Genomic DNA, 27,497 nt, shown 5'->3' with positions numbered 1-27,497 from the left:
AACAAAGGTAATATAGCGCATCTTTAATTATATATATATATATATATATATATATATATATATATATATATATATATATATATATATATATATAAAAGATACACTATATAAGTTTTTCGGTTTTCGTGGGAAATTGTCTACGTGTCACTCGCCCGTGCATGTCTCCTTATGTTAATGAAATTAAAATTCTAAAGTTTTACTGTAGGTTTTATTCATATTTTGAATTAGCGTTTATTTCTATATTACTTTAATTTTAGTTTTATTTTTAGGCATTTTATGGGCTTTTGTCTTTTTTAAATAACCCTAAATAGCAATAATTTATTTTTATTTCAGTTTTAGTTTAGTTCTTGTTTATACTCAGGTAATAATTTTACTGTTTTAACTTTTCAGTTTATTGCCAAGGCAACATTTCTTATTTTCATTTTAAAGGTACACTTTTGAACAAATGCGATTTAAGTAAACAGCAGTTTTTAATTATATATATATATATATATATATATATATATATATATATATATATATATATATATATATATATATATATATATATATATATATATATATACGTGTTAAAATATATAAAGGAATAAGTGGGCATACTAAATTTTATTGCATTTTAAATGCGTGAAAAATTATTGCTGACAAAATGGACAAAACCTTGGAAAGTTTTTTTTTAGCATTTGGGGTAAAAGTAATTAGTCTTTAATATGACCAAACATAGATTTTTGTTGTAAATATCCCTGACAAGATTTTTACATTGAATGTTATTTTAGTGGGTGTCTTCTGTAAATCATGGTGAAAATGTATATTTAATTTTTGCTCAGAAAAAAAATAAATAATAAACAGGACCAATTCTGATGCATTGAAAAAAAACAAACAGAAAAAAAACAATTCAAAGCTGTATTACACTTATTGTTTTAATACATGTCATTTTTGTATGCTATATATATATATATATATATATATATATATATAAATGGAAAAAATTAAGATGTATCTTGATTTTTTTTCCATAGCTATAGCTAGTATATATATATATATATATATATATATAGAAATAAACGCCAATTCAAAATATGAATAAAACCTACAGTAACTCTCTTGAATGGACGCTGTCAGATCATTATGTCTTTTGATTAACATTCGCGCCCACCTCTCTCACAACAACACAACTTATTTATCAAATTTATTTTCTCCTCTACAAACGAAGACAGTAGTTCAAGACAGGGAGAGAAAATGTAAAGCATTTTCCTTGTGAATGCTCGTTTAAATAAAAAAGTAAAAAAGCAGGTTTAAATTTACATAAATCATCCCTCCATCACAGATAACAGAAGCATGCTGGAGCATTGCATGATGGGAAAGTCATCATCACCACAGATAAATTTGAAAAGAAGTCATGAAGATCGCAGACGGAAAACAAAAAATACCTTCCATCAGAAGATAAACAACTTCACAGAAAGAAAAGTCTCTGCAATGAAAATATACATCCGTTTTGTTCCCTTTGTGTGTGAACAAACGTTAAACGGTTAAACAGACGTTTGGGTCGGCAAACAAACGCTTCACACACCTGTCAATCAAAACTCATTCACTAATAAAAACATTGTGATTGGAATACAGATCCATTCCGGATTGTACCGAGTCTTTACAATAATAACTTCAGCTGAACGAACATGAATGTCAGCAAATATTACAGATGTTATCGGGTCATGATAGTGGTTTGTAGCAAAAGCAGCAACACATTGAAGACCAGACGTCTGCAAACTAAAACATTAGTCCTAAAATGTGACGTCAAAAACTACGATCCAATCCATCCAATGAGAACGGACAATCTTCAGCAAACCTCCTGATTCGTATCTGAAAAACTCAACCGTGAGAAAGAGGAAAGTACATAGATGTAGAAACGCGTGACTGTGACGGAAATTACTTCTTATATTCAAATATTTATATCACACACCTCTAGAAGAAGCACATTATTTTTTAAATAATCTCAATAAAAATCTGTAAAAAAAACAAAACATACGTATAAAAAGAAAAAAAGACAGCAGGTGATGCACTGCATACAGGAACAGAAGGTCTGAACACAAACAGGAAGGAAGGAAATGTGCGGCACACGGCGCGTAAGTGCAACGGACTGAAGGAGCGTCACACGGACCCGCTCTGGCTGATCAAGTAACCCGATCCCCTCCGCCTGCCATGGGGCTGCTGTGTGCGGCTGCGGAGGGAGGTGTGGTTGCCGTGGTGATGATGGTGAGGAGGTGGGGCGGGGGGAGGGTCTCTGAGAGAGGGCGGGACTACAGAGGATTTGATTGGGATTATCCTGGTGTCCATCACCTCACAGTCCACCTGCATCATCATCTCATAACCGCCCTGAGACGAGTTATACACCGAATCTACAGACAAAAATAACAACAACAACGTATATGATTATATACATGTTCTAAATTATATTTATAAAAAAAAAAAAAAAAAAAAAACACTTAAAATAATTAAATAAAATTATTATAAATAATAAAAAAATAAAATAAAAAAAGGCAGAATTACAGAAACTAAGCAATATAAATTAATTTAAATATTGGTATATTTTTTAAATATATATTCTAAATGATATTTATAAAACATAAAAAAAAAAAAAAAAAAACTTTTGAAAAGCTTAAAATAATTAAATAAAATTATAAACAAACAAAATTATTCCACAGTTCCAGAAACTAGGATTGGCAATATAAATATTTAATTAAATTAATTTACATTTATATATATATAAAAAAAAATATATATATATATATATTTATATAAATATTCTAAATTAAATTTATAAAACAACATTTAAAAAACTTAAACTAATTAAAATTATTATAAAACAATTAAAAAGTTAAATTACACAATTACAGACACTAGGACTGGTGATATAAATTAATTTAATCAAATATTTATATTGAAATATTTAATTTATACATATATATATATATATATATATATATATATATATCATTCTACATTATATTTATAAAACAACAAAAAACACTTAAAATAATTTAAAAAAAATCATCATTTTTAAATTAATTCCACAATTGGTAACAAATTAATTAAATATTTATATTTAATATTTATATAAATATTCTAAATTAAATTTATAAAACAACATTTAAAAAACTTAAACTAATTAAAATTATTATAAAACAATTAAAAAGTTAAATTACACAATTACAGACACTAGGACTGGTGATATAAATTAATTTAATCAAATATTTATATTGAAATATTTAATTTATACATATATATATATATATATATCATTCTACATTATATTTATAAAACACTTAAAACACTTAAAATAATTTAAAAAAAATCATCATTTTTAAATTAATTCCACAATTGGTAACAAATTAATTAAATATTTATATTTATTATTTAATATTTAATATTTAATATTTAATATTTAATATTTTATATATATATATATATATATATATATATATATATATATATATATATATATATATATATATATATATATATATATATATATATATATCATTCTACATTATATTTATAAAACACTTAAAACACTTAAAATAATTAAAATTAATTTCTTAAATTTCAAACAATTTCTAAATAAAATTAAGATTTTGCCAATTTAAATAATACATATTTTTTATTCATTTCATTTATTTAATTATTTAATTATATCATATTATATTTTATATCATGTATCCTCATATATCCAGGTTTTCCAGGACTGTGTGAATCCTGGTTCCTTAGTAAAATGACGTGTGTTGAGGGAATTAATGAAAATAAAATAGCTTACCTCTTGAGTTTTATCTGTTTTTGCTTATTTTACAGTATATTCTGTCTTATTTTAAATATTTTAAGAAATCTTGAGGCCCCTGACTGAGAACCACAGATTTAAAGGGATATTCACCCAAAAAACAAACCCATCATTCACTCACCAACAACACTGACTTTCACTGTACGGGCAAAACAACACGAGGCATTTCTCAAAATATCTTCATTTGTTTCAGAGAATAAAGAAAACACACGAGGGCAAGTAAATGATCTCACCATTGATGGCCATGGCAGGCATGACCAGAGACATTTTGGGTCGAGATGTTTTATTGTGGCTGATGGCGGGTAACAGCAGGTGATCCTACAAAAGCCAAGAATGAAATGAGCATCAGTGTGTGTGAGAAAGAGAGAGAGAGAGGGATACACGTTTCTGTCCGGCTGTTTCTCACCCGTCTGAAGGACACGACGTAGAAGGTGTCCTCGCGCCGGTCGATGGCATCCAGGAAGTCGCTGTAGCTGATCTCCGGCCCCGGCAGCACCTGCAGCTGACTAAACACACACACACACACACACACACGTTTAATCAGTTTACCTGACATCAACACCTGTTTTACTCAGAGGCTGCTGGGAAATGAAGTTAGAGTTACCTTTCGATGGATCGATGAGCCTGAATGGGAAGGTACCTGGAGAAGTTGGTCTTCCTGTGCTGAGCTTTCTGCTGACGAAGAGGAAAGAGCACAAGTGTTTGTGATTCTCTGTTTCTGTTTGTTTCATCTCAACCTTGAAGTTACACAAAAGAAACCGAGCCGCACTCATACAGCACTGAAGTGATTTATGTATCATCACATGATACCAGGTTAGTGTTTGAGTCACGGAGCAGCTGTGGTTTCACACCTGAGCTATTTTAGTCTTCTTCACAGCCTTGGGCTTCCCATCAGACTTCCGGTTGCTCTGATGGCGATGAACCCATCCGCGCAGCTCATCCGCCAACCTGACGACAAACACAGAAATCAAACGCATGGGCATTACAGACGACCAGAAGAGTCCCTGAGAAACAAAGTAGGGCCGTCACTGTCGAGTACTTTGGTAACTGGGTGATTATTTTGACGATTAATCTGATTTTTTGTTTTGTTTTGTGATAATAAAAACAGACCTAATCTATGGAAGCTTGTTTCCGGCACAGAATAAAAAATAAAATAAAAGTTAATTGCGACTTTTTTTCTCGCAATTCTGACTTATTTTCTCAGAATGTGAGATATGAACTTGCAATTGCGGGTTATAAAATGCAATTCTGATAAAGTCAGTCTTTTTTCCCTCAGATTTGGGAGTTTCTCTCACAACGTTATCTCTCGCAATCCCGACTTCATCTCTCGCAATCCCGACTTCATCTCTCGCAATCCCGACTTCATCTCTCGCAATCCCGACTTCATCTCTCGCAATCCCGACTTCATCTCTCGCAATCCCGACTTCATCTCTCGCAATCCCGACTTCATCTCTCGCAATCCCGACTTCATATCTTCTAATTCCTGACTTCATATCTTCTAAAAAATTGTGTAAACATCGCCCAACCCTAGCTTCTTCTGTTTATTATCATATACGCATTAGTCAATAATAGTTTTTTTAAAAGCTAACGTTAGCCAATGGAAAGCATTTTACTTACTTTTCTGGGTGCATCCGTGACAGGTGTCTGTTAAAGTTTGAAGTTGTCCCAGTCTTTTCCTCAATTTTCCAAATTTGAACATTTAGCCCGCGAATCATGCACGAGCGTAAAGTGAGTGACGTCAGTGAGTGTGTGGTCAAGAGAGCGAGCGGTAGCAGTGTCTCTGAGGGGAAAAAAATAGATCCCGGCCGGTCTTGGGCACGAAACCTTATATAATTTTATATATAAACTTAAATAATGCTCAAGTCCGATTTTATATATCCTCGAGTCCGAGTCCAAGTACGAGTCATCAGTCCGCGAGTCCAAGTCGAGTCACGAGTCCAAAGAATGGAGTCTCGAGTCGGACTCGAGTCCAAAGAATAGTGACTCGAGTCGGACTCGAGTCCGAGTCCAGGACTCGAGTACTCCATCACTGACACAATGTTATAAGTGAACCAAACTCACAGCATAGGCAGAGATGCAATTGTGTTAAAATTAAGTTAAATTGCAATGGAGGATTTTTTAAAATAAAGTACTCTAATTTAATAGAGGAATCATGACAGCCCTAAAAGAAAGCCTATTAAATGTTCAAATTGATAGCTTTCAGTTATACTGTATTGTTGTAATGTAACAATTAATGGATAAAAATGTATCAGTGATACGGCCTTCATTCACAATGCTTATTAAACACATATTTAAAATAAACTTTATGTTGTTTCTACATTAATCTGGTGATTCAATGTGAAATTATTACAATATAAAACTATATAAACTTTTAATGTTCGGTGTGAATTAATTACAGATCAGTGTGTGATCAGTTAGTGTTTTGCAGACTGACCGGAGGGACTCGGAGCGGTTGAACTGCCGGCAGTCCGGAGAGGAGAAGTACCGGTCGATATCCTGCAGGAGCAGCTCCTTCACGTCACTGAACACAGCGCTCTGATTCCTGAACACAAAACACACGCACCGCTCACACACACACGGACACAACGACTTCAGGTGTGTGTGTTTGCGGACGGTCGGTCTCACCTGAACGGATACGAGAGCGCAGGCTCTTTCTCCAGCTCTGCTTCTCCTTCCTCTCGCTCCATGTTCCCGCTCGGCTCCTGAGAGCTCTCAAACTCCAGCAGGTGTCTTCCTGTCAGAGGCACGGCCGCTTCCTCTAGCCCCGCGTCCAGCGTCCGCTCTTTGAGACTGAGGACAGACAATACTTCTGAAACACAGTTTGCCATGGCTTTGATTCTGCTTCCTGAACAATTCCATTAATAATCCTTTTAGTGCTTGTATGACCAAAGCCCTTTTTGATAACCTAGGGTTGTCAAACTTAACGCATTAATGCATGTGATTCATTTTTTTAGTTTAATGAATTAAAAATATTTAACACAGCATCCATTTTTTCCTTCATAATACATTATATTAAAGAGTTGTGAGAAAATGTGATGCATGTTCGGCAGCTCTTAAAGTGACAGTAGCCTAATAAACCAGTTGCTGTGATGATGTCATTAATGAAGACTGTAAATAACTTTATTCAATTTCTGTATATTTCCTACCGGTTAGACACGACAGCCACAGGTAAATATGTGTGCTGATAAATGTTAAGCTTAATAAATGTTAAAATTGATATCTTTTAGTTATACTGTAATGTTAACTGTGAAATTAGTACAACATAAAAATATTAAAAATGCCAATGTTTTCAATTGCAATTAATTACAGAAAAAAAGCAAGCACTACATATTTTAAATTCACACTGTCATATGAACAAGCAACGATTCACGTCTCAAGTAAACAACACAGAAGTAGTTCGCAGCGGTTCAGTGAATAAATCCTGAAGATCTTGATGACCTGGTTTGGTGTGTTTAATAACGTTTGGAAGCTGGTCCACCAGGACAACTCATTACACACACACACACACACACACACACACACACACACACACACACACACACACACACACACACACACACACACACACACACACACACACACACACACACACACACACACACACACACACACACACACACACACACACACACACACCTCTCGCGGTGCTCGCAGAAACTTACAGGTCTTCCCTTCCACCCGCCAAAATAAAAGTTCGGTTTAACTTGAACAGTTGTACAGCAGAATTTAGTTAAATCTCAATGTAATAATAAAACTAACATTAATAATAATAATAAAAAAAGTAATTTAGTAATTAATTAAGTAATTAATTTAATAAAAAAGTAAATTAAAACTTAAGAAATAATCACAATTTCTCTTCCATGTTTTAATTAACAGTAAAACTAAAACCAAGTTTAATTTCATGTGATTAAAAGAAATTAAATTAATGTTTTATGCCTTTATTTGATTGCCAGAACAAAATGAAGATACACTACAGAATTTCTGAAAAAAAAAACCAAAAACAAAAAAAAAACACTTCATAGAAATGATTTTCTTAATAAATTTTGTTGTTTTTATGAATTCAGTTATTATTTTTAATTATTGCAATTTAATTAAATCATTAAAATGGAAAGAAAACAAAACAGAAAACACGGAATTAGGTAAAAAATAAAATGAAATTCAAGAAAATAAATAAAACGTATTTTATAAGGCCCTAAATATTTTTTTTTTAAACTTAATTGTATAGGTTTCATGATTTCAAATAAATAGACATGCCTTTTGATTACCAAAATTTAATTTAACCATTAAAGTCCAAAAAATTTAAACAAAAACAAAAAAAAAAAAAGAATCCTGAAAAACTAAAACAGGGGGGAAAAAAATGGAATTTGAAAAAAAAATGAAATCTGAATTTGGGGGAGGGGAAACACATTGTATAGGGCCCTAAAAAAAAATTACATTTTTGTTAAACCTTTAATAAAAAATAAATAGATAAATTCCTAAAATTTAAATTTTACCATTAAAATGAAGTGCAAAAAATTAAAAAGGAAAAAACGAAATCCAGCACAATTGAAACGGGTGGGATGGAAAAAACAGATAAATAAATAAAATTTGGGAAAAAAATAAAACAGATTTCATAGGGCCCTACAACTGCAATGGAACTGAACAAGAACGGTTCCCAAATTTCCCACCCTACAGTCAGGGGTGTTTTTCCTGCTAAAGGCGTGTGTGTTTGTGTTTACCTGACAGGGCCGAAGGTGAAGGTGATGAAGAGGAACAGAGCCATCACACACACAGCTCTCTTATTGCTGCCAGATTCAACAGCCTGTTACACAACACACAATTAGACTGTATGAAATTGCACAATAAACACTATATTCTCTGTGTGTGTGTGTGTGTGTGTGGGTGTGAGAGTGACCTCTTTCCCGGCGAGCCTCAGCCGCAGCGCCTGGTTCTCTCTGCGCAGACGCTCGTTCTCCTGCTGCGCCTCCCGCAGCTGCGCCTCCAGGTTCTGCAGGTACTCCTTCTTCTTCTTGCGGCTCTGACAGGCCGACTCTCGGTTCTTGATCATGCGCTGCTGCCGCTTCAGAACCTTCATCTGAGGACCACAAACATGCATACGGCGTCACCGCAACAACAACAGGACTGAGATCGAGTGAAAATCCCGTCACGTCACTCACGTCTATGTCACTGCAGCTGCTGGCAGGCAGGCTGGACGCGGGGATGATGGGTTTACTCGGGGCCGGGGCTGATGGGCTGCTGCAGTGAGGCATGCTGGGAGAGAGAGGCTCCATCTTCACTATAGCGGGAGCTGAACCCAGACACACGGACTGAGACAGAACCACTGCAGGACAGAGAGAGACGTCTGAGACATTGGCCATCGTTATTACTGACTCTCTCAATTTCCAGTTATGCCATAATTAATACTTTTTATCTCATAATTAAGAAACAAAAGCATGATTATTTCCTTGTGTGGCAGAAATATCAGCATCTGCACTAAACAGGAGGACTGGGTATTGATAATTTTCATAATTCGATTCGATTACTATTCACATGCTTTCGATTCCATTACGATTTCGATTATTTTGGATGTAGTATTTCAGTTTCAGCACATGGCAAATTTTCTAGAGAAATAAAAAAATCTCAACTAATGCTGTAAACTACACATGAGTGTCAGCTGGTACTACTATAATAATACTGAAGGTTAAATTAACTTATTTATATGCAAACACTTAAATTACACTCAATTATGTTTTTATTATAAATAAAGTTTAGAATTACATAATCATATTTCTATTCCAATTCGTTTTTTTGAAATATAAACATTTAAATTGCGGCTGTCAGAACTGATTTATTCAAACATGCATTAAATATTGAAGAACATTATAATGAATATGTAACGGTGCATAGCTATATTTATCAGAATGTTGCTTTCTAGAGTTCACTTTTCTAGCTGACTAATGAGTCACTTAATATGTTTTTCTGAGGTAAATGTGACGTTACGTGACATTGTTTACAAGCTGTTTTATTGACGTCTTTCCGAGGTTGAAGCACTGATTGAGCGATTACACGAGACATGAATTCAGTAAGTTGTACTGTATATTTTAACATACCTTCAGATGTTCATGTTTATTTCGCACTGTAACTGGTATTAAAGCGGAGGAGAGGAGGATCACATGCTTCTCTTTAACTGAGGCGCTAAAGCGATCCGTCACGCCACATTAAACAGCACCAAAACAGTATTTATTTTTTGGAACTCATAATAAGATGGACGTCATTTGAAATCTGAGACTTTGCTTCATATCAAAAGAAACAAAGCACAAAGATTATTGTGATTTATTGGATGGGAGGAGCAACATATTCTGCTCATTCATCAACTGAAAACAGACTAATCGATTCTTGGGATTTAAGAATCCATATCGGTTCAAATTGAGAAATCAGTATTTTTTACCCAGCCCTACTACACTGCATATTATTGCTCAGTTTGTGCCTCTGAATATGTCTCTCTGAAGATTTAGTTCAAAAAACAGTTCAATTTGCATAATGGCTGTCATGTCAGGCTGCTTCAGTCAGCTGATCTCACCAGGCGTGGCGTTATGGTCGATCGGAGGAACAGAAACAGGAAGGCTCTGCAGGATCAGGGCTTTGGCTGGACTCGGGCTCGGAGCCACGGGCAGCGGCGTCACACACACGGGTTTGGGCTGGAGCAGAGGTTTGCTGCTCAGAATGCTGCTGGCCTTCAGTGTGGCTGCGGAGGACAGAGACACATCAGGAGCCGCTGACAGTGGGACGGAAGCTTTGAGCATCAGTAAATGAAGAGAATAAAGTGAGCAAAGAGATTCACAACACTCTCAGTGTCACGTTACTCAGGAAAGAGTCACCTGACCCGTTTGCTCACTCTATGTGTGTGTCTGTGTGTGCAGATCTGTGGTTTGTGCATTGAGGCTGCTGAGTGTGTGTGTGTATACAGGTTTGGCTACTTTAGTTGTGTACTTGCGAGGGCAAAATGTTTCTCACTTATATAATGGAGTATTATGAAAACTGCTTCTCACTTGTTAAAAACGCTTCTAAAATCGACCAAAACATGTTTTTATTTAAATCTAGTGTTTTGCACGTGTTTCTGAGATGGGTGACGATTGGGTTAGGACACAGAAAACATCATTAACCGGAGGGTTAGGGTTATGTGTGTGTGAGAGAGCGTGCGCGAGAGAGCGTGCGCGAGAGAGCGCGCGAGAGAGAGCGCGCGCGAGAGAGCGCGCGCGAGAGAGAGCGCGCGAGAGAGAGCGCGCGAGAGAGAGCGCGCGAGAGAGAGCGCGCGCGAGAGAGAGCGCGCGAGAGAGAGAGAGCACGTGAGAGTGCGCGTGAGAGCGCGCGAGAGTGCGCGCGAGAGCGCGCGAGAGTGCGCGCGAGAGAGCGCGCGAGAGAGCGCGCGAGAGAGCGCGCGAGAGAGCGCGCGAGAGAGCGCGCGAGAGAGCGCGCGAGAGAGCGCGCGAGAGAGCGCGCGAGAGAGCGCGCGAGAGAGCGCGCGAGAGAGAGCGCGAGAGAGAGTGAGCGAGAGAGAGTGAGCGAGAGTGCGCGTGAGAGCGCGCGAGAGAGAGTGCGCGAGAGAGAGTGAGCGAGAGAGAGTGAGCGAGAGAGAGTGAGCGAGAGTGCGCGTGAGAGCGCGCGAGAGAGAGTGAGCGAGAGAGAGTGAGCGAGAGTGCGCGCGAGAGAGTGCGCGAGAGAGAGCGCGCGAGAGAGAGCGCGCGAGAGAGAGCGCGCGAGAGAGAGTGAGCGAGAGAGAGTGAGCGAGAGAGAGTGAGCGAGAGAGAGTGAGCGAGAGTGCGCGTGAGAGCGCGCGAGAGTGAGCGAGAGAGAGTGTGCGAGTGAGAGTGTGCGCGAGAGAGAGTGCGCGAGAGAGAGTGAGCGAGAGAGAGTGAGCGAGAGAGAGTGAGCGAGAGTGCGCGTGAGAGCGCGCGAGAGTGAGCGAGAGAGAGTGTGCGTTTGAGAGTGTGCGCGAGAGAGAGTGCGCGAGAGAGAGTGCGCGAGAGAGAGTGCGCGAGAGAGAGTGCGCGAGAGAGAGTGCGCGAGAGAGTGTGAGTGTGAGAGTGTGAGTGTGAGAGAGTGTGCGTTTGAGAGTGTGAGTGCGCGTGAGAGAGAGTGTGTGTGAAAGTGTGCGAATGTGTGTGCGTTTGAGAGTGTGCGTTTGAGAGTGTGAGTGCGCGTGAGAGAGAGTGTGTGTGAAAGTGTGCGAATGTGTGTGCGTTTGAGAGTGTGCGTTTGAGAGTGTGAGTGCGCGTGAGAGAGAGTGTGTGTGAAAGTGTGCGAATGTGTGTGCGAGAGAGTGCGTGAGAGAGTGTGAGTGCGCGTGAGAGAGAGCGTGTGAGAGTGCACGCGCCTGCAAATATGCGTGCGTTAGAGAGTGTGCACGAGAGTGCGTGAATCTGTGTGTGAGTGTGTGTGCGCGCGTATGTGTGTGTGTGTGTGTGTGTGCACACCTGTGGTTTGTGCGTCGAGGCTGCTCAGCGTCTGTACAGTCAGGGCAGGAGGAGGCTGATGCTGTGGAGCGATGCTGGCAACGGTCACCTCCACACTAGCCAGCGGCGGCGACAGCACGTCTCCATACATGTACGGCGGAGTGGGCGGGTTCTCACTTTTCACCATCACCTGACAAAAACAGACAGAGTGTGTGAAGAGAAAACAGGACCGGCGAGAGAAGAGGATGTTTGTTCAGCTGAAGAGGAAATAATATGACTATGAATACTGTACCTTTAACTACTGGAAATACTTGATTTATTCATTCAACTGTAATTATAAAAGCAATATTTTAAAGTTACAGTGTGGACTGACCGCTGCACGTACCTGAGCTTCAGGTAAAGACGGTATGGAGCTGTCAGAGGTCAGAGACGACGACGGTGACGGAGGTTCGGTCTTCACCTGGAAAACTGCAACACACACACACACACACACAACTCACTCACATGACGTCATGACAGTTACGCTGTGGTTTTACAAAAAAACTGGCAAAACTCATGATTTTCATGTCCTAACTAGAGCTGTAAATAATGTTTGGGAATAACAACCCTGAACCAGATTAAGCAGAATATTAATTCTTACTAATAAATGCTGTATATGAACATAGAGAGCGGGTGACTTACACATGTCCACTGGCAGAGGTTGTGTTATTGTCATTTCATCCTTCATGACTGACATTTCACCTACAAATAAACACAGAGGGATGATGGAGGCAAATGATTACATGTAACAGCGGATGCAGCTATCTGAGAACTGAAGGTGCGTGACTTCCTGTGTCACTCGCTTCAGAATATTTTTAGCGGTTTCAGAAAGCAAACTAAAATTTCTTATATTATTTTAATGCATTGTGAACACACTGGTTTGCACTTTATTCTTCCAGTTATTTATCCAGTTAAGAAAGAGTTTATATCTCAATTAAACAAACAGTTCAGCTCTAAAACAACATCATTAATCATCAAACACAATGTTTGCAGGTCAGAGTCCATATGATCAAACATCACAGACGGGACTGGACTGATATCTGGCCAAGATCAACCACGTACAATATATATTGCATTTCATATTGGGGTTTATCTTGAAATCGGTTTTGTTTTTTTCCAAAATTTTAGAAGTTTTCCATTTTAGAAGTTCTAGATTCCACTTTAATGGTTAAACTAAATTGCAATTAATAATCAGAAAGGATGTCTAATCAATTTAATACCATTTCAGCCATCAAAACAATCAAACAACATCGAATCGAATCATCCCAGGCTTTCTGAGGCGCTGGAGTCACACCTGTGAGGTTCAGGTCCAGGTTCTTCCATGGTGACGTGGGGTTATCAGGGTCCAGCGTGAGGACGAGATCCCGGTCCAGCTGACAGAGAGAGACACATGTGTCATGATGAACAACAAACCACCAGATCCACTCCTGCTGCGTTCACAAGAGTCCACAATCAAACGTCGTAGTGAAATCACCTATTTGTCAATTGAGGACTATTAGGTTATTTGAAAATGTTTAGCGATCAAAACACTGACATTATCTGTACTTTAGAAACCTGTTAGGTTGAGGGTTAAAATCAAAACTGATGATTCTTTTCTTTCTTTTTTAATGGAATATTGCAGCGTTTATCGGTGTGCACATCATTATTGTTGTTGATTATGATTTGTCTGTGCACGGCCCTGCATGAGATCCACCAATAGCAAACCACAACCATCCAATCAATTTACATTTGTTCTTGTTTGAGAAGCCGTTTCACTCGGATATACAGCACAATAGGGAAGAAAATAGCGCAACTTCACTTTCAAGACAACTCTAACGGTTTTATGTGAATGAGGATTTGGAGAGAAAGAAACTATATTTACGATGCAGATTGACAGCTCAACCATTTCCTTTCAGAAGCCACACACTTACTCAGCTCAGTGTCTGTGGTGTGTGTGTGAGAGTGTGTGTGAGTGTGTATGTACCGATGTGTTATACTTCAGTTCTCCGGTGAAATCCTCCTCCATATCCTCACACTGATACAGACAGGCATCTGAGAGACAGAGACAAACAGATTATATATTATATTATAAACATTATATCAGGCCCCTCTGATGATTCTCAAGCCGCTCTAACAATAATGACCAAGAAAAAGAAAAATGAGCTGCGTGAAACAGAAGATCTCAGCAGGTGAAGCTGCTTTTGTATCATTTCAAGGACAGCTGAATATGTGACGCTTTCTGAACGAGTGGATGAGATACACAAACACATGCACTTAATCAGCACAGCATTTTTACAGTTCATATAAGGGTTAGTTCACCCAAAAATGAAAATAATGTCATTAATTACTCACCCTCATGCCGTTCCACACCCTTAAGACCTTCATTCATTTTCAGAACACAAATTAAGATACTTTTGATGAAATCTGATGGCTCAGTGAGGCCTGCATAGCCAGCAATGACATTTCCTCTCTCAAGATCCATTAATGTACTAAAAACATATTTAAATCAGTTCATGTGAGTACAATGGTTCAATATTAATATTATAAAGCCACGATAATATTTTTGGTGCGCCAAAAAAAACAAAATAACAACTTATTTAGTGATGGCCGATTTCAAAACACTGCTTCAGGAAGCTTCGGAGCGTTATGAATCAGCGTGTCGAATCATGATTCGGAACGCGTGTCAAACTGCTGAAATCACGTGACTTTGGCGCTCCGAACCGCTGATTCGACACAAAAGATTCATAACGCTCCGAAGCTTCCTGAAGCAGTGTTTTGAAATCGGCCATCACTATACAAGTCGTTATTTTGTTTTTTTGGCGCATCAAAAATATTCTCGTGGCTTTATAATATTAATATTGAACCACTGTACTCACATGAACTGATTTAAATATGTTTTGAGTACATTAATGGATCTTGAGAGAGGAAATGTCATTGCTCAGGCCTCACTGAGCCATCGGATTTCATCAAAAATATCTTAATTTGTGTTCCAAAGATGAACGAAGGTCATTATTTTCATTTTTGGGTGAACTAACCCTTTAATATTAACCCCAGTAATGTTAGTAATACGTTAATTTTAATAGCTGGCTGGTTTGGTTCATGGATTATAACACTTTAACGGAATTTATAATAATCGCTGTGGGAAACCAATGCTGATGAAAAGTGGGCGGTGCCTAACGCACTCTACAAACCACTCAGAACACCATAGCAACGCCCTAGCAACCACCCACAATCCCCAGGCATCCCTGCAACGCTATTTTTCTTCAGCAAATTATGTAATGTATTCATATAGTCAGGAAACTGATTCATATATCTGCATAATCACAATTTAATTATTATTTATGGGGTTTTTTTTTACAACAATCAAGCTTGTGTACGTATTTCCCGTCCCATGCGAAAACTATCATGAGGTAATCCAAACAAACTAACTGATTCGGAGTCGCTCCGGAGTCGACTCCCCCTCACTTTAGATGCGCGTTCATTATGAATCGCGAAACGACTCTCTCAGGAGTGAACCTGCAGACTTTATCTAGCTCTTGAGCCGCTGGACTCACCCCAGTCCTCGCTGGTCAGCAGGTTATCGGCGCAGAAGCGGCTGTCCGGGTCCGACAGCAGCAGCTCCGCGGTCATCATCGCACACAGCCGCGGCTCCGTCCACAATCCGCCGGGAAATCACTCAGGCGAGGCCGATTTTACATCAACCAGCTCACTTTAACGCGCGCAGAGGAGTCCATCAGATAGTGAAACATCAGAAACCGCGAGAAAGATGACTGCTTTCGGTCTGTTTAATGGTTTAATTCGCCATTCCGCTCCTGCGCTCTTCTGACACAGACAAGGAAATTCATTTCCCTAATAAGTCCTGCCTCTTTTTGTTCCGATCAGCCAATCGGAATGTAGAACACTCTGGGAACGCTATTGGATGAGCGGTGAGCCAATGGTCTGCTTCTCTCTCTTTGTAGCCGCAGAGTGACAGCTCCAGAAGCCAATGAAAAGACGTTTTGAATTGACAGGTGATTGACGGGATTTTTGACCAATGAAATCATATGGACTTTTTTTGTTCAGCGATCAAAATAATTCCTTTTTCCTGTATTATTTTTTTTCTGGTGCTGATTTTATTCTTTTTGCATAAAGTATAGTTCCGACATTTTAATTTGAACAGACTCTGTGTATTATTAGTTAAACATGAACGTGTTTGTGGAATGTTCTTGAATTTGTGACTCTTACATAAACCATGTTTTATTGTCACGTGGAGTCCAGCATGAACACGGTCAGCTGATTCACAGGAGGGACACTGTTTAAACATGCTTAAAGGATTAGTTCACTTTCAGATTAATATTTCCTGATAATTTACTCTCCTCCATGTCATCCAAGATGTTCATGTCTTTCTTTCTTCAGTAGAAAAGAAATGAAGGTTTTTGAGGAAAACATTCCAGGATTATTCTACTTATAGTGGAGTTTGAACTAAATTGTCATATTCAATATGCTAGTGCAAGTATAACAATTAGTTCAAACTTTGACCTGTGGAGGGCAGTAATACACATAGCAGCTTCTTCACTGCTGGAATTATAGCTAGTTCAAGACGAGCATTTATGGTAAAAATGTTTTGTTTTTGTTTTTTTTGTTTTTTTTTGTAGAAAATGAGCGATGGTTTCTCTATATAAGACTCTTATTCCTCGTCTGGGATCATGTAGAGCTCTTTGAAGCTGCACTGAAACTGACATTTGGACCTTCAACCCGTTGAACCCCAGTGAAGTCCACTATATGGAGAAAAATCCTGGAATGTTTTCATAAAAAACCTTCATTTCTTTTCCACTGAAGAAAGAAAGACATGAACATCTTGGACGACATGGAGGAGAGTAAATTATCAGGAAATTTTAATTCTGAAGTGAACTAATCTTTTAACCCATTGCAAAGGATTTTGGTACTTTGTAATATCATGATGAAAACAAATGAGCGTTTCTAAGAACTTCACTTTTTTTGGAGCCATTATTTCATTATTAATGAGATAAGCGATGGGCGGGGCTACAGAAAAATGTCATCCCTGGATCAGTGAAATGACATCATGATCAATCCAGTTCTCTCTCTGACGACACTTTAGGGTTTCAAACTGTCTTATCATTAAATCTCCTCAAACAAAATATCATTTGAAAGAGCTGAGACTTCTATATTCAACCACTATTTCACAATAAAGTGGCACACACATACACACACACACATAGTGACACACTCTCTCTCACACACACACACACACACACACACACACACAGGGAAGTGTTTGGGATCAAGTGGAAAAAGAGAAACACTCCCATCAGTCCTCTGAGCCTCAGACAGCTTCAGTCACAGCGATGAGATTCATTATTCTGATCTTTCTCTTCATCTTCCATCGGAGCACAGAGATCATCTCAGGTAGGACATACTCCCTCTCCCAAACTCTCTGCTTCATCCCTTATTTTCTGCTGACGATGTTTGAAGTGATTCAGTGTGTCCATGGGTTTTGCTATCAGAATAATCTTGATGATTATATTCATAAAGCCTGCAGATGATCTGTCATTTATGAACACATGAAAGTATGATGCACTTTTACGGTTCACATCTGAAGTAGTTTTATGTGTCTGTATGTTGAGACATGGAAACTCTCAGTGTGTATAAACTGGCATTTAGAACAGTTCACCTAAATCCCTAATCCAGATATAAACTATAAGAAATATAAAACTGCTCTCAGTTTAGAAACAAAGAACGCTATATAAATTTCCATATGATCAGGAGTCACAGAAGCTCAGTCCATACACTTCCTTCTGATAAAGTATAAATAACAGCAGACGGAGGAAGTGCAGTGACGCTCGACTCTAAATGTGTGTCGACACACTTTAATATCAAACTGACTTAAAGAAGAAGAACTTTCTTCGCTTTCAGACAAAACAAGGGAAGGTTCTCTCAAAGTTATGAACAAACGTTATCCAGTAACATTAATAGAACGTTCATTCAACATTATCTGGTCTTTAATAATGTCTTCAAATCATTAGCACAAAAACATTATTTACACATCGCTTTAATTGGATGTTCATAAAAATTGTTACAAAAGAAACGTTCCTATAATGTTTGCAAATGGAAGGTTCCCTTAACTTTCACATAAGCAAGAAAAAATGTTTTTAAAACATTTAAACGAACTGAAATGTTCATGGAACATTTAGAAATAACTTAATGGGAACGTTAGTAAAACGTTCATGTTTTTGTTAGCTGTGAATAAAATGAAAATAAAAAAGGTAATTGCAATTTTTTATCTCACAATTCTGACTTTTTTACTCGTAATTGTGAGTTTATATCTCATAATTGCGAGAAATATAGTAAGATTGCGAGTTATAAACTCGCAATTGTGAGATATAAATTCGCAATTCTGACTTTTTTCTCTTAATTTTGACTTTTTTTACTCACAATTGCAATATAAACTCGAAATTCAGAATTTTTTATTGTAATTCTGACTTTTTTTACTCGTAATTGCGATATAAACTCAAAATTTTGACTTTTCTCACAATTCTTACTTTTTTCTCTTAATTTTGACTTTCTTCCTCACAGTTGCAATATAAATTTGAAATCCTGTTTTCTCTTAATTTTGACTTTTTACTCACATTTGCAATATAAACTCGAAACTCTGAATTTTTTGATTGTAATTTTGACTTTTTTACTCACAGTTGCGATACAAACTCGAAATTCAGAATTTGTATTGCAATTCTGACTTTTTTTTACTCGTAATTGAGATATAAACTCAAAATTTTGACTTTTCTCACAATTTGTACTTTTTTCTCTTAATTTTGACATTTTTTATTCGCAATTGCAAGATATAAATTCGAAATTTTTACTTTTTTCTTTTAAATTTTGACTTTTTTTACTCACAATTGCAATATAAACTCGAAATTCTGAATTTTTATTGTAATTCTGACTTTTTTTACTCACAATTGCAATATAAACTCGAAATTCTGAATTTTTATTGTAATTCTGACTTTTTTTACTCGCAATTGCGATATAAACTCGAAATTCTGACTTTTTCTCACAATTCTGACTTTTTTCTCTTAATTCTGACTCTTTTCTCTTAATTCTGACTTTTTTACTCGCAATTGCGAGATATAAATTAGAAATTCGTACTTTTTTCTCTTAATTTTGACATTTTTTATTCGCAATTGCAAGATATAAATTCGAAATTTTTACTTTTTTCTTTTAAATTTTGACTTTTTTACTCACAATTGCAATATAAACTCGAAATTCTGAATTTTTATTGTAATTCTGACTTTTTTTACTCGCAATTGCGATATAAACTCGAAATTCTGACTTTTTCTCTCAATTCTGACTTTTTTCTCTTAATTCTGACTCTTTTCTCTTAATTCTGACTTTTTTACTCGCAATTGCGAGATATAAATTAGAAATTCATACTTTTTTCTCTGAATTTTGACTTTTTTTTACTCGCAATTGCGATATAAACTCAAAATTCTGACTTTTCTCACAATTCTGACTTTTTTCTCTAAATTCTTACTTTTTTCTCTTAATTTTGACTTTCTTTTACTCTCAATTGCGATATAAACTCGAAATTCTGACTTTTTCTCTTAATTCTGACTCTTTTCTCTTAATTCTGACTTTTTTACTCGCAATTGCGAGATATAAATTAGAAACTCATACTTTTTTCTCTGAATTTTGACATTTTTTATTCGCAATTGCAAGATATAAATTCGAAATTCTTACTTTTTTTCTTTTAAATTTTGACTTTTTTTACTCACAATTGCAATGTAAACTCGAAATTCTGAATTTTTCTCAAAATTCTGAATTTTTTCTCTTAATTCTGACTGTTTTCTCTTAATTCTGACTTTTTTACTCACAATTGCGAGATATAAATTAGAAATTCATACTTTTTTCTCTAAATTCGTACTTTTTTCTCTGAATTTTGACTTTCTTTTACTTTCAATTGCGATATAAACTCGAAATTCTGACTTTTTCTCAAAATTCTGACTTTTTTCTCTTAATTCTGACTCTTTTCTCTTAATTCTGACTTTTTTACTCGCAATTGCGAGATATAAATTAGAAATTCATACTTTTTTCTCTGAATTTTGACTTTTTTAACTCGCAATTGCGATATAAACTCGAAATTCTGACTTTTCTCACAATTCTGACTTTTTTCTCTAAATTCGTACTTTTTTCTCTGAATTTTGACTTTCTTTTACTCTCAATTGCGATATAAACTTGAAATTCTGACTTTTCTCATAATTCTGACTTTTTTACTCACAGTAATGTGTGACTATAACTTGCAATTGCCAGTTTATATCATGCAATTCTGAGAAAAAAGTCAGAATTTCTAGATAAAAACTCGCAATTATACCATTTTTATTTTTTATTCAGTGGTGGAAACAAGTTTCCACAGGATTGTGAGGAAATCACTAGACATCCTGATCTGTATGTAAACCCACAGGCACAGGACAGTAACGCCTTACAGACAGTTTTAAATGTGAAAGTATAATCTCTGACCTTTGACCTCTCTCAGTGCCAAAGCTGAGTGCTCCAGAAAAGCATTCTGTTGTGCTGATGTGTGCCGAAACTTCAGACGTCGACTGGAGCCACGGGCTGAGAGGAGTCATCGCCTCTAAACATGGACAGCAGGTGTCTTACCTGGACCAGAGAAAACACCAGCTGCTGTCAGATGGCGCGCTCCACATCAGAGACCTGCAGCCGTCCGACGCGGGAGAATATTACTGTAACCGCGAGCTGATCGCAGATATCGCCGTTCTCAAAGGTGCTTCAATCATTACAAACCCTCACGCTGCAAAAAACTGTTCTTCATCAGTCTTGTTTTCCAGCAATATCAAGATACACTCCAAAAAATGCTGGGTTAAAACAACTCAATCCCTGGGTTAAAACAATCTATTACTGGGTTAAAACAACCCAGTCGCAGGGTTAAAACAACCCATTCACAGGGTTAAAACAACCCAACCGCTGGGTTAAAGCAACCCATTCACAGGGTTAAAACAACCCAACCGCTGGGTTAAAGCAACCCATTACTGGGTTAAAACAACGCAACTGATGGGTTAAAAAAACACATTCGCAGGGTTAAAACAACCCAACCGCTGGGTTAAAGCAACCCATTACTGGGTTAAAACAACTCAACTGCTGGGTTAAAAACAACCCAACCGCTGGGTTAAAACAACCCAACCACTGGGTTAAAACAACCCATTACTGGGTTAAAACAACTCAACTGCTGGGTTAAAACAACCCATTCGCAGGGTTAAAACAACCCAACTGCTGGGTTAACCACTGGGTTTGTCCATATTTAACCCAACTTGGGTTGTTTTTAACCCAGCATTTTTTAGTGTAAGCAACATAACTGAAAATATTAAGTCTTGTTTACTGAAAAAAATTATGAAAATGAAGTGAGTTTCTGTTTAAAACAAAATATCGTCAGAAAAATCACCTTGTTTTCCCTTTGAATAAAGTTTATTTCTCTGACTCCACTGACAGATATTTGTTCAGTTCATTTTGATAATTATTGATATCTTATTTCATTTTATTCTCTGACTGTTTCCCCACATTGTCTCTCGTCTGAATGTGTGGATGAGATTTAAGGCGTTTTGGATGAACTAGTCCTTCAGTGTAATCACTATAAGAACAGCGTGAGTTAAACACTAATCCCTTTTCTTCCTTTCTTCTTCCCAGGCCAAAACTTCACCATTCCTGCAGGCACAACTGTTTATCTGCCGTGTAAAACCTCTGATAAATTTAAGCAGAGATGGGCATTCAAGCAAACTGCTCAGTCCAGAAAAGAGTTCATCTCCACGCTCTATAAAAACAGCACAGTGAAGAAAGAGAGAGACGATCCGACGTCCAGATTCACTCACACCATCAGCCACCTGATCATCCGCGATCTCCAGCTGCAGGACTCGGGCCTTTACCTGTGCAACAACAGAGAGATGGCCGTCCTCACTGTGACCACAGGTGGCGCTAGAGGACAACACACACTCACTTTAACAGATAGGAGTTTCACTGCAGGAAACTGATAAGACCTCCCAGCTGACAGGGAATGTTCTGGCAAGGTTCTCTATCGAACGTTCTTCCAGTAAAAAACAAGAAAATGCTAAAAACAATGGACAAAAAATTGACAAATCCAGTGTTTGGGTTGTTTTAACTCAGTGGTTGGGTTAAATGTGTGCTGGGTAGTTTTATTTAACAACTATTGTTTAAAAATTACTGTATTTCTTGTTTAATATGAACCCAAAATATGTTGCAAATTAACATTTATTAATATGTTTAATGAATAATAATTAAACAATAAACATGTATTAAATTGCTTATTAATAAATGTTCACCTTTTGATAATTATTGTTTCCTCTAGTAATTATGTGTCTGATTTTTAATTTCAAAACTATTTTGGGTTCATTTTAAGCCAGACATATAGTCATTTTTTAACAATATTTGAGTTAAATAAAACTACCCAGCAAACATTTAACCCAAACACTGGGTTAAAACAATCCAAATGCTTGGTATGTCCATTTTCAACCCAACATGGGTTGTTTTTAACCCAGCAATTTTTAGAGTGTATATTTCTTTACACTCTTACTAATATCGTGTCATCTAATGTAATCTAACACAAATATTTAATTATTACAATGATCAATATACAATTCATTTTACTTTCCAGACAACAGGAATGAGATTGTATTTTTCTTTCTCACAGAATCGACAGACGTTGAAAACAGCAGTCCAGAAATAAATAAAAATCGTAAGTTCTGCTCATTTTTGTTTTACTATTATACACATACAGTTATGCTAGAAAGTTTGTGAGCACTTAAAGGATTAGTTCACTTCAGAATTAAAATTTCCTGATAATTTAGTCTCCTCCATGTCATCCAAGATGTTCATGTCTTTCTTTCTTCAGTAGAAAAGAAGGAAAACATTCCAGGGTTTTTCTCCATATAGTGGACTTCACTGGGGTTCAACGGGTTGAAGGTCCAAATGTCAGTTTCAGTGCAGCTTCAAAGAGCTCTACATGATCCCAGACGAGGAATAAGAGTCTTATCTAGAGAAACCATCGGACATTTTCTATCACTCATTTGCTCGTCTTGCACTGCTCTGTGATGCTCCACGCATGACGTAATCATGTTGGAAAGGTCACATGTGATGTAGACGGAAGTACCGCAGTAGAAAAACATCAAATTTTCTCCTCCAACTTCAAAATCATCCAGCATCGTAGTTTTACCTTTTTTTGCAAACGTTGTTTGACTTCTTTGAACGTTCGCTTTGTAAACACTGGATCTATACTTCCGACCTTTCCAACGTGATTACATCACTCGTGGCGCATCGCAGAGCAGTGCAAGACGAGCATTTCTAAATGTTCAGAAATAACTTAATGGGAACGTTAGTAAAACGTTCATGTTTTTGTTAGCTGTGAATCAAATGCTTTAGATCATTACTCCTGCTGTAATCTGTACTGGTACAATCAATAAAGCCATTCAATTTTATTTAATGTTATTTCTTAATAATATTACTAATATTTCATTTTCTATAGATAACATATGGAAGCTTGATTCTGCCATGAAATAAAAAAATAAAAAACGTAATTGTGATTTTTAATCTCACAATTCTGACTTTTTTCTCTTAATTTTGACTTTTTTTACTGGCAATTGCGATAGACACTCGAAATTCTGAATTTTCCACCTACGTCACGTGTGACCTTTCCAACATGATTACGTCATGCGCGGAGCATCACAGAGCAGTGCAAGATGAGCATTTGTGATAATTTTAATTTTTTTTTTTAGAAAATGTCAGATGGTTTCTCTAGATCAGACTCTTATTCCTCGTCTGGGATCATGTAGAGCTCTTTGAAGCTGCACTGAAACTGACATTTGGACCTTCAACCCGTTGAACCCCAGTGAAGTCCACTATATGGAGAAAAATCCTGGAATGTTTTCATAAAAAACCTTCATTTCTTTTCCACTGAAGAAAGAAAGACATGAACATCTTGGATGACATGTGAATTATCAGGAAATTTTAATTCAGAGTTTTCTGTATTTCTGAATAAATTCAACCTACATTGAATCCAGTTAGACAAATATTACTCACATCTAGAGGAAAAAGATCTTCATTTAAAGAGAGAATGCTGTAGACAGTAAATAAAACATAGTTGAACTATACTGTATACGTAAACTCTCTTTGTGTGTGTGTGTGTGTGTAAAACCATAAGTCTGAGTGGACATCCATGACGTGCGGAGTCCCTCAAGGTTCAATACTTGCACCCCTCCTGTTCAACCTATATATGCTGCCACTGAGACAAATAATGAGGAAGAACCAAATTGCATATTACTGCTATGCAGATGACACCCAGATTTACCTAGCCCTATCACCTAACGACTATAGCCCCATTGACTCCCTGTGCCAATGCATTGATGAAATTAAAAATTGGATTTCTCTAAATTTCCTTCAGTTAAACAAAGACAAAACTGAAGCCATTGTGTTTGGAAACAAAGATGAAGTTCTCAAAGTGAACATCTACCTTCACTCTAGGGGTCAAACAACTAAAAATCAAGTCAGGAATCTTGGTGTGATTCTGGAGTCAGATCTGAGTTTCAGTAGCCATGTAAAGACAATAACTAAATCAGCATTTTATCATCTCAAAAATATTGCAAGAATTAGATGCTTTGTCTCCAGTCAAGACTTAGAGAAACTTGTTCAGGCTTTCATCACCAGCAGGGTGAATTATTGTAATGGACTCCTCACTGGTCTTCCCAAAAAGACCATAAGACAGCTGCAGCTCGTACAGAACGCTGCTGCCAGGATTCTGAGCAGAACCAGAAAACATGAACACATCACACCAGTCCTCAGGTCCTTGCACTGGCTTCCAGTTGCATTTAGAATTGATTTTAAAGTACTGATGCTTGTTTATAAATCACTCAATGGCCTAGAACCTCAATACATTGCAGATATGCTCATAGAATATAAACCTAACAGATCACTCAGATCATCAGGATCAACTCATTTAAAAATACCAAGGGTTCACTCAAAGCAGGGAGAGTCTGCTTTTAGCTGTTACACCAGCTGGAACCAGCTTCCAGAAGAGATCAGGTGTGCTCCAACAGTAGCCACATTCAAAACCAGACTCAAAACACATCTTTTTATCTATGCATTTACTGATTGAGCACTGTGCTATGTCCGAACTGTTTGCACTTTATTTTATACGTATTATCTTTTTATTCTTTAAATTCTTTTCCTGTTTTTATTTCATTTTTAATGTATTTTATATCTTTTATGTATCATCATCATGATTCTGACTTTTAATGCATTTTAAATCCAAATAGCAAAATTATCTGTTTTTACTGTTATTTCTATTCCTTATGTTCTAGTTTTATTCTTCTTCTTTATGTAAAGCACTTTGAATTACCATTGTGTATGAAATGTGCTATAAAAATAAAATTGCCTTGCCTTGTGTGTGTGTGTGTTTCAGTGACAGTGTCCGTCCTGCTGGCTCTGTGTTTACTGTCGATCGTCTGCGTCTGCGTTCTCTCTGTGATACTCAGCTGCAGGAGAACCAGAACAAACACCAGAAAGGAATCAGGTGTGTTCGACTCGGATTCTTGCTTGTTTGCATTTTAAAATACAATTTACAAAGCAGATCTAGTTAATGTTGTTTAAAAATGTGCACACACACAGAGCCGACAGATCACACATCAGGTCTGCCGCTGCACAGCATGACAGATGAAGGTAGGCGGAGTTACTGTATGACATCATCAGATCACATGCCTCATTTCATACTCTCTTATTTTGAAACAAGTACTTACTTTGCCTCTCTAAATAGTGTTAAAATAACAGAGTTAAAGTTAATGAGATAATTAAGTGATGATTGTGCATTAGTGATGAACGCCTGCTGTTAACAAGCAGAACCACTGAAGAAAAGAGAAACACAAGAACTACAACTGACTTATTAATCTCATTAACTTTTACTGTGCTTCAGTGTTACTTTAACACTATTTAGAGAGGGACCAAATGTACTCTGAGCAGAGCTGATTTAACTCTGGGGATTTTGGGAAGTGTGTGATTTCGGATGCAGCCCAGATTAAGCAGATAGATTCATCGAAGGTCATTATGTCACTAGGTTTATTATGTTTATTTCATTGTCATTTATCAGGCCGCTGGATGTCAGACGCTCACGAGGATACTGTGAGTGTTTTCTCTCTCACTTCAAAACTTTTTGCCACCTTGCAAACAGCAAAAGAAGTTTGTTTTTGATCAGTGAAACTGTGTGCTTCAAAATTACAACAGTTTGATGTTTCTTTAAAGGGGTCCTATTATGCTTTATTACATGTTCATCTTTCTTTAGTGTGTAAAGTTGCTGTTTTGAGCATAAAAAACTCCCTGAAACGCCTCCATTGTCGAACACCTCACAATATTCCTCATTTAAATTATTAATGCGCAGAATAAAGGGGCGGGGCCTGGTTGAGTTAGTTAGTAGTGTGTTGAAACTGGCGGTTATGGTAAGGGGCGGGACATTTCCCAAACACCAATCACGACACACTGCTCCAGCCGACCAATCAGAGCACATTGTGCTTCTCAGAAGGAGGGGCTTCATAGAGACAGAGCGTTACTGACAGACTGGGAAGAGAGGAGCTGCAACAATGGAGAATATGAGGAAAATAATCAACATTCAATCTAGTAGAGCACAAAAACAACATCAAGACTTGTAAAAGGGCATAATATGGGCTCTTTAAGAAATAATGTTCATGATATTATAATATGATATTATAACAATATAAGTTTGTGTGTGTGTGTGTGTGTGTGTAGGGCGAGGTGCAGTACGCGTCTCTGGGTGTTCAGCTCTGCAGAGACGCAGACGGGCAGAAGAACAGCAGACAGAACGTCATTTACTCCACACTTCTCACGCGCCCCAAGAGTTCATAAAAACCACACGCTGTCTTTAATGCATTAATCTGTTCATTTACCGTTGTGCAGTAGATAAGTGCAATATTACGTACATATAAACAATATAATTAAATAACACCTTAAAGAGGAAATAAATCACTGCTTTAGCTTCATATGCATTCATGTTTGAATTTTAATATAAATGCTAGCTTATATTATAATCAACAAAAGAAGAAACCATAGAATACAGCAGGATTAATATAGTAAATATGTAATATACACTACTGATCAAAAGTTTGGGGCTTATGCATTACATTTATAATAACATTTATAATGCT

At 37.0% G+C, this 27,497-nt stretch overlaps 2 protein-coding genes across 4 annotated transcripts; one reads left to right on the top strand and one right to left on the bottom strand.

Moving 5' to 3' along the window:
- Positions 1 to 609: 609 nt before the first annotated feature.
- atf6b (activating transcription factor 6 beta) lies at positions 610 to 16,154 on the bottom strand. 3 transcript variants are annotated; one of them, XM_067412302.1, is made up of 17 exons: positions 15,831 to 16,154; positions 14,261 to 14,328; positions 13,592 to 13,670; positions 12,940 to 12,999; positions 12,644 to 12,726; positions 12,280 to 12,448; positions 10,386 to 10,550; positions 8,983 to 9,146; positions 8,721 to 8,900; positions 8,545 to 8,627; positions 6,452 to 6,616; positions 6,261 to 6,368; positions 4,678 to 4,774; positions 4,431 to 4,501; positions 4,233 to 4,332; positions 4,060 to 4,144; positions 613 to 2,390 (listed from the first exon to the last, which is right to left on the bottom strand). In XM_067412302.1, exons 1-17 carry the CDS (start codon positions 15,907 to 15,909, stop codon positions 2,143 to 2,145), a joined length of 2,004 nt encoding a protein of 667 aa, XP_067268403.1. In that variant the 5' UTR covers positions 15,910 to 16,154; the 3' UTR covers positions 613 to 2,142. The 3 variants fall into 3 exon arrangements, with proteins under 3 accessions (XP_067268405.1, XP_067268403.1, XP_067268404.1); XM_067412303.1 differs by having other exon boundaries at positions 4,431 to 4,498; XM_067412304.1 differs by lacking the exon at positions 10,386 to 10,550 and having other exon boundaries at positions 610 to 2,390.
- A 999-nt stretch (positions 16,155 to 17,153) lies between these two features.
- On the top strand, positions 17,154 to 27,211 carry LOC137037744 (uncharacterized). The gene is made up of 8 exons (XM_067411972.1): positions 17,154 to 17,682; positions 20,801 to 21,049; positions 21,967 to 22,245; positions 22,985 to 23,029; positions 25,748 to 25,858; positions 25,954 to 26,004; positions 26,429 to 26,460; positions 27,082 to 27,211. The coding sequence occupies exons 1-8, from the start codon at positions 17,622 to 17,624 to the stop codon at positions 27,196 to 27,198; spliced, it is 945 nt and encodes a 314-aa protein (XP_067268073.1). The 5' UTR covers positions 17,154 to 17,621; the 3' UTR covers positions 27,199 to 27,211.
- The last annotated feature ends 286 nt before the right edge of the window (positions 27,212 to 27,497 follow it).

The sequence above is a fragment of the Chanodichthys erythropterus genome, chromosome 15 (assembly GCF_024489055.1).
Source record: "Chanodichthys erythropterus isolate Z2021 chromosome 15, ASM2448905v1, whole genome shotgun sequence".
NCBI classification, from domain to species: Eukaryota; Metazoa; Chordata; class Actinopteri; order Cypriniformes; family Xenocyprididae; genus Chanodichthys; species Chanodichthys erythropterus.
This window is presented reverse-complemented; position numbering and strand designations above follow the sequence as displayed.

Bases quoted from the DNA above. Each gene is read 5' to 3' on its own strand.
- atf6b (XM_067412302.1), bottom strand. From the start codon at position 15,909: ATGATGACCGCGGAGCTGCTGCTGTCGGACCCGGACAGCCGCTTCTGC. The intron at 10,551-12,279 runs GTGTGCACACAC...TGTCCTCCGCAG, and splicing joins CCTCGACGCACAAACCACAG to CCACACTGAAGGCCAGCAGC. The intron at 8,628-8,720 runs GTCACTCTCACA...GTTGTGTAACAG, and splicing joins TGAGGCTCGCCGGGAAAGAG to GCTGTTGAATCTGGCAGCAA.
- LOC137037744 (XM_067411972.1), top strand. From the start codon at position 17,622: ATGAGATTCATTATTCTGATCTTTCTCTTCATCTTCCATCGGAGCACA. The intron at 23,030-25,747 runs GTAAGTTCTGCT...TGTGTGTTTCAG, and splicing joins TCCAGAAATAAATAAAAATC to TGACAGTGTCCGTCCTGCTG. The intron at 25,859-25,953 runs GTGTGTTCGACT...GCACACACACAG, and splicing joins AAACACCAGAAAGGAATCAG to AGCCGACAGATCACACATCA.